General features: G+C 36.5%; 1 protein-coding gene across 1 annotated transcript in view; it reads right to left on the reverse strand.

Moving 5' to 3' along the window:
• Nucleotides 1–5,076: 5,076 nt before the first annotated feature.
• ABCB7 (ATP binding cassette subfamily B member 7) overlaps nucleotides 5,077–13,459 on the reverse strand; it is a 143,167-nt gene continuing 134,784 nt past the window's right edge. The window contains exon 16 of the mRNA XM_065915787.1: nucleotides 5,077–6,397. Within this exon, the coding sequence (XP_065771859.1) occupies nucleotides 6,182–6,397 (216 nt within the window). The 3' untranslated portion in view covers nucleotides 5,077–6,181. The remainder of the gene's footprint in view (nucleotides 6,398–13,459) is intronic.

Consider the following 13,459-nt stretch of genomic DNA (forward strand, 5'->3'; position numbering starts at 1 on the left):
AGTATAGAGTTTACTTTTGACCTATGTTCAGCCAGAGACTAGTACTTGGAGGTTCCTTTTCTGTTCTGTGTGAGCACAGTCTTGGACATACAGTGTTTGAAATTGCCAGGAATGCGTGCAGTTTTATTTTTAAGCCTGCGTTCCTAGGAGTCACATCTGGGTGAGAGCAACTTTTTGCTCAGTCAGTATTTTGTCTAGTTCCATGTGCCAGTCAAACTTCTCCCATGTGTTGATGGTCTGCATGTATTATGAAATACTTTTAAGTCTGTCCCATGTTCCACTCTGACTGTCCCAAGTGAGTGCAGCCCAGCACATGCACTCAGACTTTTCAATTCTCAGAGTTGCCTGTGTTCCCAGGAGGCACTTCTGTGCTCTCTCTGGTTTAACTTCTGGATGCCCTACTGATTTGCTTGCACCAGCTCCTCCTAGTAGCTCTCCACCAAGATCTCCATTGTTTTTGACAATGCCCTTTGGGATGGAGTTCTCCATGCTTTGTTTCAATGAAATCAGCACCCTCAGGTAGACCTGTGGAACTTTTTGTATTCATTGAATGCCTTCCCCTTTGGAAAGAACCTCTGCATCAATGAACCAGAGCTGGGGGCAGAGGGCCCTGAGTGAAACCACCACTCTATGAAAAGGCACCAGGACATGGTGGCAGTCCATGGTACTCTTGGTTTTTCGCTCCTTGAGTGAAACCTCTGAGTTAGCTGAGGTGGAAAAAATCAGGGTCCCAGTATTCTCAATCTGTGCATGGAGTGGTTCCACCCTAAGAGTGGGGGGTGGGGTGGTAGAAAGGATCTCTAGTCCTCTTGCTTGTGCTTGCCTGGAATACATTTTTTGCAGCACAGGGTTGGGGAGATGAGAAATGCAAGCAGTTACCTTGCAGGGTGAAACTGTAGCCCCACAGTAGGAGTTGGGGAAAGAGGAGCCCTATCTCTTCCTAGTATCTTCACACTTGAAAAGAACAGAGCATTGAGAGAAGAGCTTCTGTAACAAAGACCTGGTGAAGTGGAGAGTATGTCAGTAATTCCTCAAATGCCAGACTCTTGCTGTTCTTACTGAGACTTAATAGGTTTCTCAAATGAATGTTTTTCCATTTGCTTTATGCCCTTTGGATAATTTCTAGATACTTCAAATAATTTTTTAAAAAATAATTTTTTACCAGTTAGGCTGTTGTTTTGTTGAAGGTCTACAGAGCCCCTTACTTTACCATGCTGGATGTCTCAACCTCAATATATTTTTGAACATAACTTCTGGGTCAAAATGTGGTTCAGCAAAAAGCATCAAAGACTGATGCTTCTGAACTGTGGTGTGGAAAAGACTATTGAGAGGCCCTTGGACTGCATGGAGATCAAACCAATCAATCCTAAAGGGAATCAACCCTGAATATCCATTGGAAAGACTGAGGCTGAAGCTGAAGTTCCAATATTTTGGCCACCTGATGCGAAGAGCTGACTCATTAGAAAAAATCTTGATGCTGGGGGAGATTGAAGGCAGGAGGACAAGGGGACAACAGAGGACAAAATGGCTGGATGGTATCACTGACTAAATGGACATGAGTTTGAGCAAACCCCGGGAGATGATGAAGGACAGGGAAACCTGGTGTGTGCGGTCCATGGGGTCACAAACAGTTGCACACGACTGAGTGACTGAACAACAACAACAACAAAGAAATGGACTGATGTCAGGACCCAGAATTTTCATCCACTTGGCTAATAGTAAGTTCAGTGACTTCTCCTGAAATAGTTTCCTCATTTTTAGAACGAAGAAATTTTATTAAAGGACCTCTAAATTCCTTCCACCTCTAAAATCCAATGATATTATAAAACAGAAAGTCATCAGTGAAAAACATTCTAGTGTAGCTGTGTGAGAACAGGAAATACGCAAACAATCCATTGCCTTTGTTTTAAACCAAAAATGTTCCAATCCATTTCTAGTTAAAGCTAGTACATTTCCAATTCTACCTAATCAAAATACTAATTTAATGCATGGTTTGCAGTTAAGGCATTTTTCTACCCTAAAGGTTTCTTTCTTAGTCATTAGAACTGAGAAACTGGGGGCAATAGAAGGCTGCCTTTCACTGACTGGTCATTAAAAGTATGACAGCTTAATGCTAAGTAAAAGCACTATAATTTGCTACCATTTTACCCATATTATGAACACTAGAAACAATTACTTTCTCTTTGAGACAATTTCAAGTTTTCACTTTTTGCATAAGGCTGTAAGGCCATACTCCCAGAGTGTCTATTAAATCTGTACTTATTTGGAGTGTATGAATAGCAAAATATTAATTCTCCCTATGCATTGCAGAAGAGTTGCTTCAATGGGACACCCATTTCGAGCCACAAAGACATAGTTTATTTAGTACTGATTATCTGCACAGATTGTTACAACAATACATCTGTGGTAAATAAGCTTCCACACTGAGTTATTTTATCTTAACCAATTTTAACCAGTTGATTTGACTTCATACTGTCATTTATTATGCAGTTTATATATTCAAAATCTATATACTCAAAGCAGGAGAGAAGGGACCTTTCTATAAAAAAGCTGCCTTTGTAAACATATTTAAATGCTTTCAACTACCAATACACAGTAGAATATCCTATGATGAAGTTACAAGGTAAGAGAATCATGAGTATATACTGGTCAAGGTTGCTTTTCCTGAGACAACCAGCAATAAAGAAGGATAGGAGCAAGATGGCAGTGTGTGCAAAGTGATCCAGAAATAAGGAATCATATTAATTTTAAATATCTTGCCTTTAAAAGCAAAACATATTTTTAAACTAACCATCTTCACACACTGAGCTTTGTCAGCATCTAAGGGAAAAGGCAAAATATTTAACTAAAGGTATAGAAAAGGTTCAAATCCCTGCAGAGGAGAAGTAAATGCATATTTTGAGTTTATCCAAATGCTAAGGCCTCTTTGTGATTCTCACAAGTGACCATCAGACTTGAGCTGTTCAAAAATTTCCAAAGGAGCCCATCTCCTCACCAAAATATTTCTATGTTAAAACCTTCAGGAAGGCATCTGGCCCAGTTTTTATGATCCCAAATTACCTTGGCTTCAATTTAGTCTTTGTAAACTGGGATTCCCTTAGGAAGAAAGTAAAATTTTCAATCTTAAAAATAAAGGGATATTAAGAAACAAAACCCTATCCCCTGCTCCATTTTCAGAGCCCATATGCCAAAATTGTAGCTTATTCATGCCAAGACATTTAAAAAAACATTATTTTGTGATGTTAACTTTGAAACTTGTACTTTTGTGTGTAATATTTTAATGTAAAATTAGTACATTATGATAAATGTCCCTTTCTTGGAACTTCCTCTGAGTGAATAATCCTAGGAAGTTTTTCTTTCATTTTAATTTGTCTACTATGTCAGTGTATAGAACCACCTTAATAAGATGGAGTTAAGAGAAAAAAATTGGAGCCCATTATACAGAGTGAAGTAAGTCAGAAAGATAAAGAACATTACAGTATACTAACACATATATACGGAATTTAGATAGATGGTGGCGATAACCCTATATGCAAAACAGAAAAAGAGACACAGAAATACAGAACAGACTTTTGAACTCTGGGGGAGAACGTGAGGGTGGGATGTTTTGAAAGAACAGCATGTATATTATCTATGGTGAAACGGACCACCAGCCCAGGTGGGATACATAAGTCAGGTGCTCGGGCCTGGTGCACTGGGAGGACCCTGAGGAGTCGGGTGGGGAGGGAGGTGGGAGGGGGGATCGGGATGGGGAATACATGTAACTATATGGCTGATTCATGTCAATGTATGACAAAACCCACTGAAATGTTGTAAAGTGATTGGCCTCCAACTAATAAAATAATATTAAAAAAAAAAAAAAAAAAAAAAAGTGGGGGTGGGGGAACCCTATGAAGTATAAGATATCGCTGTTTCACTTATTGTACTCATTTAAAGTAAAACATTATGCTGTACTAAAAAAAAAAAAAAAAAAAAAAAAAAAAACAAAAAACTTAGTTGTAGCCCCTACAGTAACTGTGTTTTTCAGGTAATTAAAGTTTTCATTAGCTGAAAATACTGGTTAATGACCACAGTGACCCAATGGTCTAGAGACCACCTCCAACCATATGAAAGTACTTTCAAATTTCTTAGTGGGGGAATTATCCCCACCCTAAAAACATTCCTGTCCTTCTTTGACTATATGTTTCCCATATCACAGAATCACTTACTTTGAATACCACTATTCACATTCAAAATGAATATTACCAATGATTATTTCAATTTTACCTGCTTGATTATAAAATTGCAATAAAATTAAATATTTTCTATCAGCAACATTAAAAATGTACTAAAGGAATTAACAGAAGCAGAATTTCTATCTAGACTAACCATTATTTCTAGTAATGCAGCTGGGTTATTCAAAGGACATGTTTTTTTGGTTGCTGTTCCTCAGAAAAGCAATCACATCTATGGTTTTAGAGTAAGAAATGTCCCAAACCTCCCCTCATATTGCAGCTGATTAAGCATCTCAGTGTTAACTTCAACTCCAAAAGCAAGATCCTACCACTTGCTCTGGTATCAAAGACTAACCACAAAATACTAGCTTCAAGCTACTTATCTCATCACCTTTATATAACAAAACTGGAGACTAGACTTAGATAAGCTTAGATATCTACCTACTAATGACAACAACATAAATCAGAAAAAAATTAGTCTCATTCATACCAAATTATCATTTAAAATACAATAAAACCATAGGCCAATAAAATAGATATTTTAACACCTTTTCTGAGAAACAAAGACTCATTATATACAGTTATGAGCAACAAAGCCTTATTATATACAGTTTTTCAAGCTGAATGATTACTACCAAACAAATTAAAGCAAATTCAACTTGGAAAAGGAAAGGAACTTTCTTAAGTGAATATATACCAACATTTTATAATTATTCCTAACCAGTAAAACTTAATTATCTTGTTTGGTCTCCTCCTTGTTATTTCAAGCTTAAACTCATTAAACTACTGAAAAAGGAAGGGAAGATCTGGTAATAAAGTAATTCTGAAGTGTCAACACAGATTAGAGGCTTGATCATCTAAATATTTTTGTAATCCTCTATTTGTCTAAAGGTTATTAATAATTGTTAAATAGATTTTGCTTTATACACATGTGTGTGTGCACACATCCCATTCAGTTGTTTCTTTGTATAACTTCAGATAGCAAAAGCAGTCCATTTAAGATGGAAAAAGAAAACCCAATTAACATCCTAAGCTTTTTAGATCACTTCCAGTATGCTGCTGCTGCTGCTAAGTCGCATCAGTTGTGTCCGACTCTGTGCGACCCCACAGACAGCAGCCCACCAGGCTCCACCATCCCTGGGATTGGGCAACCCAAACTGGAGTGGGTTGCCATTTCCTTCTCCAATGCATGAAAGTGAAAAGTAAAAGTAAAGTTGATCAGTTGTGCACTCCCAGTATAGTAAGTCTCAAATTATAACAAGGTTTGCGAATCTTTAAAGACAAATTATGATTTTTTTGTCCAAAACCAATGCTACATCTCATTTGGTGGAAAAATAAAATTCCCAGCACTAGATGACAGTTATAATGCTGATTAATGATGAACATTCTATATATCAACATGAGAACCAAGGTTTTTTCTCTTAAAGATATATGGTGGCAAGTATTTCTAAAAATTTAAGTATTGTTATCTATCATTCAAGTATTTCAATGGAGAAAGAAAATCTACACTTTTAAAAAAAGAAATAGATACTTTTCTTCTAAATTGTCAGCATAAAAGAGGTTTGAAAAACTACAAAAATTTTGGAAACCAAGCTGATTTATCTGGTTATTGATATCAAATGACTGTCAGGCCTCAAAAATGGAAATGGGGTATAGTCAAGTAGTAACAACAATTATGCTTTGACCACAACTAAGGCAGTAACAAGAAAATAATTAGGAGATAAATACAGATTCCACATCAAATAGATTGTGAAAGATGTAAAACTCAATTCCCTTTTCAAATAAATCTTATCTAAAAGAAGGACTACAGAAAGTGGGAATGTCTGATTTTTTTTTAATAAAACAATTCTGCTTCAGTGCAAATGTGTAGTCAAGGTAAAAAGAGGAAGGAAGGAAGGAAATGAGAGAGGGAGGGAGTGAGTGAGTAAGGGAAGGATGAAGGAAGAAAAGAAAATGTTTCATATGACTTAGCAGGAACAGTTTCCACAGCCTTTGACACTGTTGACAATTTCTTCTTGTAGTCTCTTCCTTTCTTCTTCTTTGGACACATTTTCTTTCTTTGCATCCCATTTGGGCTTATCATGGTTCTGCACACGGCTGCTCTGTGTATGCCACATTTCTGAATAGATACTGCTAGGGTTAGCAAGCAAATCATGGTGGGTACCACGTTCAGCTACCTTACCCTAATAAGCAAAAATAAGAGAAACATAGACAAAGTCATATAACTAGCATAATAATTGAAAACACATAATACTTTCCAAGTAAGAATTTTGAAAGACTGCATTCATTAAAATAATTTTCCCTATTTCTTAATTACAGTATATGTGGGAAAATTCAAGGTAGGAATGCCTTCATTACTGTTGAGCTACCAGTATGATAAAAAAACCAAAAAGCTATGAAATTCTATATAACATAAAGTATTTCACTTAAAGAAAATAAAGCCTGAATGTTTTTTTTTTTTCATTTTGAAGAGCAGAAAAGGAAGGTGAAGATTTTCTAAAGGTGGTATTTTCTGTAATCAGTAAATCATATTTAAATCAAAAGCAGTTATACAGGGATTTAAAGGATTTAAAAATAATATGCCAAAACCTTATGTGTACTTTGAAATAAACAAGATTTCTCCATGATGTTTATTTCTTCCAGTAGCTATTTTTCTTAACAATAGCTATTAAACTTAACACTGCATAGATTTGGTATTGATGCCAAACTCTTATATCTGCAATTAATTTGTCTCCTGAGAGCTACTGTTAAACATACTGGAAGACAAAAGTAATTTTGTCACTTTCAGTGGTGCTCCTGGTGATACGACCTTTAAAAATATAACCTTAAGCTAAATAACTGAAATTTGTATGTGCCCACTTCTGAGTGGTTAATTTAAGCATCTCCTTGATTTCTGGCTGGAGAGTCTGAGAATTATTTTGCTCTGCTAATTGAATTCCTCTGGATCCTGCATGTAGTCCTCAACTCCAAGGTGTGTGGACAACTTCATTGGCATAAAAGTCCCCATGGTTAAATATTTTATACTTTTTTATTTACCACTGTAAAAAAAAAAACAAAATAAAATTCTCAATGCACAGATACAGAAAACAAATTTATGGTCACTAAAGAGGACATGGAGGGGAAAAGGACAGTCGAGTATGGAGTTAATAGATACACACTACTATATATAAAATAGATAAGCAAAAAGGATTTACTCAATAGCACAGGGACTTTCCTGGTGGCTCAGACGGTAAAGAATCCGTCAGTAGTGCACGAGACCCAGGTTCAATCCCTGGGTTGGGAAGATCCCCTGGAGAATGGAATGGCTACCCACTCCAATATTCTTGCCTGGAGAATTCCATGGACAGACGAGCCTGGCAGGCTACATTCCATGGCGTTGCAAAGAGTCAGACGTGATTGAGCAACTAACACTTTCCTTTCACTTACAGGGAATTGTATTCAATATCTTATAGTAACTTACAATGGAATATAATCTGAAAAAAAAACCTGAATCACTAACACAACATTGTACATCAATTATACAGCAATTAAAAAAAAATCTTCTATGAAAGCTGCATCAAAAAATATTAGAAAGAATGGAACTATTTTTGCAGAAAAGTAATGAAATAAATTATAAAAATTTATCCTATAGTAAAAAATGTGTAGTTTAAATTATTTTACTTGTATTAAAGCATAAATGTACATAGCTTAAAAGTAATTACAAAGCTGATAAAAAGTATATTCTTTTGTCTCCTCCGTCTCTACCCTTGAATACCTCCTTCTTATCCCCCAATTTGTAGCTATTTATTCTAGCATTTACACACACAGATACATATTAATGAGATCCAGCACTTTCAAATATTCCACTTTCCCATGCCTCAAATTCACTCTCCTAATAACATTGGTTATATCATAAATGTTATTTAATAAACAATGTTTGCTTTATCATAACTATGTAAGTATTACCTGTTGTCAGGTACTAGGACTTTATATATACTTTCTCTTAATTTCTTATTCTTCCTGGACTTAGTAATTGCCTTATTTTTTCATTTGCTTAGTTTTCTGTCACTACTGGTAATCCGTTCTAAACTTTAAGCTTGTCTGAACAGTGTTTTTCTCATTATCAACTATGTTATGTAATCTATTATTTAGCACCCCCCCCACCAGAAGATATTTCTCTTACAGCTTTTAAGCTGTTTTCCTTATCCTCAATTCTGAAATTTTATGATAATTTGTGTATTCTTTTTCCTCCCTCTGTTTATTGTGGTGGCTATTTGCTAGGCCCTTTCAATCTGGAAACTCATGCTCTGAAGTTCTGGACATTTGGGGGATATTAGTCTTTGGTTATATCCTTCCTTTGTCTGACTCCCTTTTTCTAGAATGTTAGTCAAATGTTGGACCTCTTAGACTAATTTTCTTGTTTTCAAATCTTTCCTCTATTTTCTCTCTTTTTGTTTTACTCTTTAGAGATTTCCTTGACTTTATTTCAGCAATGACAGTTTTGATTTCCAAAATCTCTTTTTCTCCAATTGTTTCTTATTTATTTACCATCCCATTTCAAATTTGAAATGATGCTAGAATGGTAAAAATGAACACCTATATATGCTTCTCCTGGGTTAGCAACTGTTACTTTTTCCACATTTGCTTTCTCTCACTTGATCCTATCTCTAAATTTATATTACTTTTTGCTAAATTATTTAAGAGTGAATTGTGGACATCATAACATTTCACCCCTAAGTATTTCATTAGCATGTGTCTCCTGAAAGGGCTTCCCAGAGGGCACTAGTGGTAAAGAATCCACCTGCCAATGCAGGAGATGAAAGGTTTGATCCTTGGGTCGGGAAGATCCCCTGAAGAAAGAAATGGCAACCTGCTCCAGTATTCTTGCCTGGAAAATTCCATGGACAGAGGAGCCTGGTGGGCTGCAGTCCATGGGGTCACAAAGAGTTGGACACGACTGAGCATGTACACACACACACACCTGAAAACAAGGACATTCCCCTATATGACTGGAATACAACTATATCACACCTAAGAAATTCATCTAATTTATAGTCCATATTCAGATTTTACCAATGATCCCAATAATACACACACACACACACACACACACACACACACACACACATATTTTCCATCCAGGATCCAATCAGGATCAACATGTTGAATTTATAAGTTTTCTAGTCTGTGTGAGTATGACAATAACATTTCTAAAATATCCAGGCTTATTTTCTAAAGAATGAACTTCAAGTTGTATTTCTCTAGTTTTTCCTGATTCTTAGATCTAGGCTAAACATTTTTGCTGAAATACAATATAGGTGATGATATGTCCTCAGTGTATCATATTAGGAGATATATGATGTCAGTTTCCTCCATAATTAATGATATTAAGTTTGATCATTTGGTTAAGGCAGTGTCTACCAGATTTCTCTATTTTAAAGGTATTTTTTCTTTGTAAAAGTAAAGTAATCTATGGGTTAAGTGACTATTCTATTCCCCAATAGTTTTTCACCATATGGTTTTAGCAAACGATGATATTTATCTAAATCTTTTACTACAATAGTGGCTGTAAAATGATTTTCTAAATGTATCATTCCTTATATGTGTGTTAACATTCTTTTTTTTTTTTATTGAGTTACAATTACCATACTATATTGGGTGGGATGGAGGGCCATGAAGGAAAGGATATATGTATACATACAGTTAATTCACTTTGTTGTACAACTTTGTAAAGCAACTACACCCCGATTAAAACAAAAGAAAGCATACAAGTTTCAGATGTATAACACAGTGATTGTTTTTATATATTATGAAATGATTACCTAAGTTCAGTTACCATCTGTCACCATACAAAGTTATTATATTATTGACTATATTCCTTATGTGTAAACTACATCCCTATGACTTAGTTTGTACCTCTTAATACCCTTCACCTATTACATCTATCTCCTCACTCTCTCCCCTCTGGCAATCACCAGTGTGTTCTCTGTATCTATGGTCTGTTTCTGTTGTTTGTTCATTTGCTCAGTTTTTTTAGACTCCACATATGAGTAAAATCATATGGTATATATTTTTCTCTGATGTATTTTCATTTGGCTTGGCATAATACCCTCCAGGTCCATTAATGTTGCTGTAAGTGGTAAGATTTTATTTTTAAAGAAGCGCTTTCCCTAGGCATTACTATAGAATTATAGATTTACTTTTTATTCAGTGTGTTGTAATTTATAAGTAACATTTTTTAATGATCAAGTTATCCCACATTTGGCCAGTGGGAATCCACCCAAAATGCTCCTTGATTCTTTTTGTTGAGGAATAGCATTTTGTGTAAGATCTAGGTGCTAGTTATACTCAGTACTACTGGGATTTCATTGCTTCTAGACCTTTTCCCTGAACAGAGTTAGGAACTTTTCATCATAAACTAATATTGATAATTCTGTTCCAATATAACATCACAAGGTTCTTCCTCCCGTTCTCCTATTCCATATCTGTATCTTTCTTCTCCCAAGTAAGATCTTTATTTCTCAACAACATCAATATATTAACTCATATGCTCAGTCATATGATATACAGAAAATAGTTTCAAAATAGATACTCCCATACTACTAACAACAAATTTACTAAGTTCAAATCTGAGTTATATTTATCCTTATATTCTACTAAGGCTAAAAAATAAGAGCAGTGTGTTCAAAAGTTATTACTTGGGTTGGTTCTGCATGCTATTTTTCTTCTTCATGGTTATGCTATCAATTCTTTATGCAGATAGTTTTATTTTTTTCCATTTGCTTTAAATTCATATATTTTCTTAAATTTAGTTTTTTTCACTCTCCTGTTTCACCTTCATCAAGAGGCTCTTTAGTCCCTCTTCACTTTCTGCCATTAGAGTGGTATCATATGCATATCTGAGGGTGTTGATATATTTCCTGGCAGTCTTGATTCCAGCTTGTGATTTATCCAGCCTGTCATTAACATGATATACTCTGTATATAAGTTAAATAAACAGGGTGACAATATACAGCCTGTCATACTCCTTTCCCAATTTTGACCAGTTGTTCCATGTCTTGTATGCTTCTTGACCCACATACAGGTTTCTCAGGAGACAGGTAAGGTGGTCTGGTATTCCTATCACTTTAAGAATTTTCCAGTTTGCTGTGATCCACATAGTCAAAGACTTTAGTGTAGTTAATGAAGCAGAGGTTGATGTTTTTCTGTAACTCCCTTGCTTTCTGCATGATTCAGTGAATGCTGGCAATTTGATCTCTGGTTCCTCTGCCTTTTCTAAATGAAGTTTGTACATCTGGAAGTTCTCAATTAACACACTGCTGAGACCTAGCTTGAAAGATGTTGAGTATAACCTTACTAGCATGTGAAATGAGCTCAACTGTATAGTAGTTTACAATCTTTGACACTGTCCTTCTTTGGGACTGGAATGAAAACTGACATTTTCCAGTCCTAAGGCTTATACTTGTTAAAGTACTTTTAATGTTTTATATTTATAAGAAAAGGCTCTATGTACATGATGGCATACAATTGAAAAGTTCAGTAAAAAGCACAAGAGCAGATTTTACTTCAGATACTTAAACATCAATGAGATAATAAAGTATATTTATAAACTTCCCATTTTATACATTCTAGACAATTATACTGAAAAAAAAAATCAGTTTACTCTTTAGTGAATATTAGCATTTTTGAGCAAGTGGTAACATAAAAAAGAAATAATATCCATATAACGGAAGTAAACATCCTATAAGAAATTTTAGTGATGCAAAAAATTCTCTCTCAGTACAGAATGTAGAGGAGAATGCTTCTGCTCTCAACTCCCAGTACTTATGCTTTCAAAATGATAAAGAATTGAAGGTTTACTTGTTAGATGGTAAAAATAAACATAGAGAACATCATTAGAAATAATCAAGTACAAAGGTGGGTGGAGATAAAATATCCCTACAGAGAGGAGAAAAGTAAAACTATTACAATTTTCAAATCTACCAATTGCAATAGTGGCACTCTGATCTATTCAGAATATTTAGAGAGTACACTCTTACAGTAATTCCCTCAGAGAAATAAAGTAGGCTGTCATTTTTCTTACTTTCCTCATGAGAAAAATACAAAATAAAAATGGCCATGTTTGAAAATGACCACTTTATTTTATGATAATTTTCTTTTAAACATCAAGGGTGTGTGCAGGTATTAGGAAAATGAAAATATGAAATCACTGAAGACATTAAGCAAATATTCTGTACAGAGCAAAAATGAATGCAGAAAAATTGTTTTAAATACAAAACCTTTAAAACTGTTTCTAACATATTAGGATTTAATGCTTTCCTCATCTAACTTTGCTCTTAAAATGTTAATAAAGTGAGAATTAAGCTCCTCATCCCTCCTCCTCCTCCTCCTTCCACCCCCTTCGCAGCCTCCGCCTCCACCTCCCTGCACCCGCTGAGGAGCTCTGCCAATAAGAGTGGTGGCCGCGGTGGCAGTAGCGCCCGCAGCTTCAACTCAGGTCCATCTCACCCTGCAGCAGCCATTAGACCCCTTGCACTCCAGCTCGATGGGCTGGGAGCCACTCGCTCCTCTCGGCCACAGCGACACCGCCCTCCCTTGGGGCTCCTCCCCGAGGAGCCGAGTTTGCGCCGGGCCAGCCTGTCCGCCCGGCGCTGCCCCGGCCCTCTCAGGCCGCATGAGGCTGCCCACGCCCGGCCCCGCTGCCATGGGCTATCTTGAAAACAGAAAATACTGAGGACGAGCACAACGAGGAGAAGGAGCAGTGTGAGGCCAACAAGAAGATCAAGAAGCAGCTGCAGAAGGACAAGCAGGTCTACCGGACCATGCACCATCTGCTGCTGCTGGTGAATCTGGTAAAAGCACCATTGTGAAGCAAATGAGGATCCTGCATGTTAATGGGTTTAATGGAGAGGGTAGCAAAGAGGACCAGCAGGATGCAAGGAGCACCAGGGATGGACTATATAACCCCTAGATGATGGCTTCAATTTCTCATCTTCCTGGCTAGGCCTATCACACTTCACATGCTGGAATTGCCAGTGTTCAGTTCAGTTCAGTTCAGTCGCTCAGTCGTGTCTGACTCTTTGCGACCTTGTGAATCATAGCACACCAGGCCTCCCTGTCCATCACCAACTCCAGGAGTTTACTCAAACTCATGTGCATTGAATCGGTGATGCCATCCAGCCATCTCATCCTCTGTCGTCCCCTTCTCCTCCTGCCCCCAATCCTTCCCAGTATCAGGGTTTTTTCCAGTGAGTCAACTCCTGGAA

The sequence above is a fragment of the Muntiacus reevesi genome, chromosome X (genome assembly GCF_963930625.1).
Source record: "Muntiacus reevesi chromosome X, mMunRee1.1, whole genome shotgun sequence".
In the NCBI taxonomy this organism is placed as follows: Eukaryota; Metazoa; Chordata; class Mammalia; order Artiodactyla; family Cervidae; genus Muntiacus; species Muntiacus reevesi.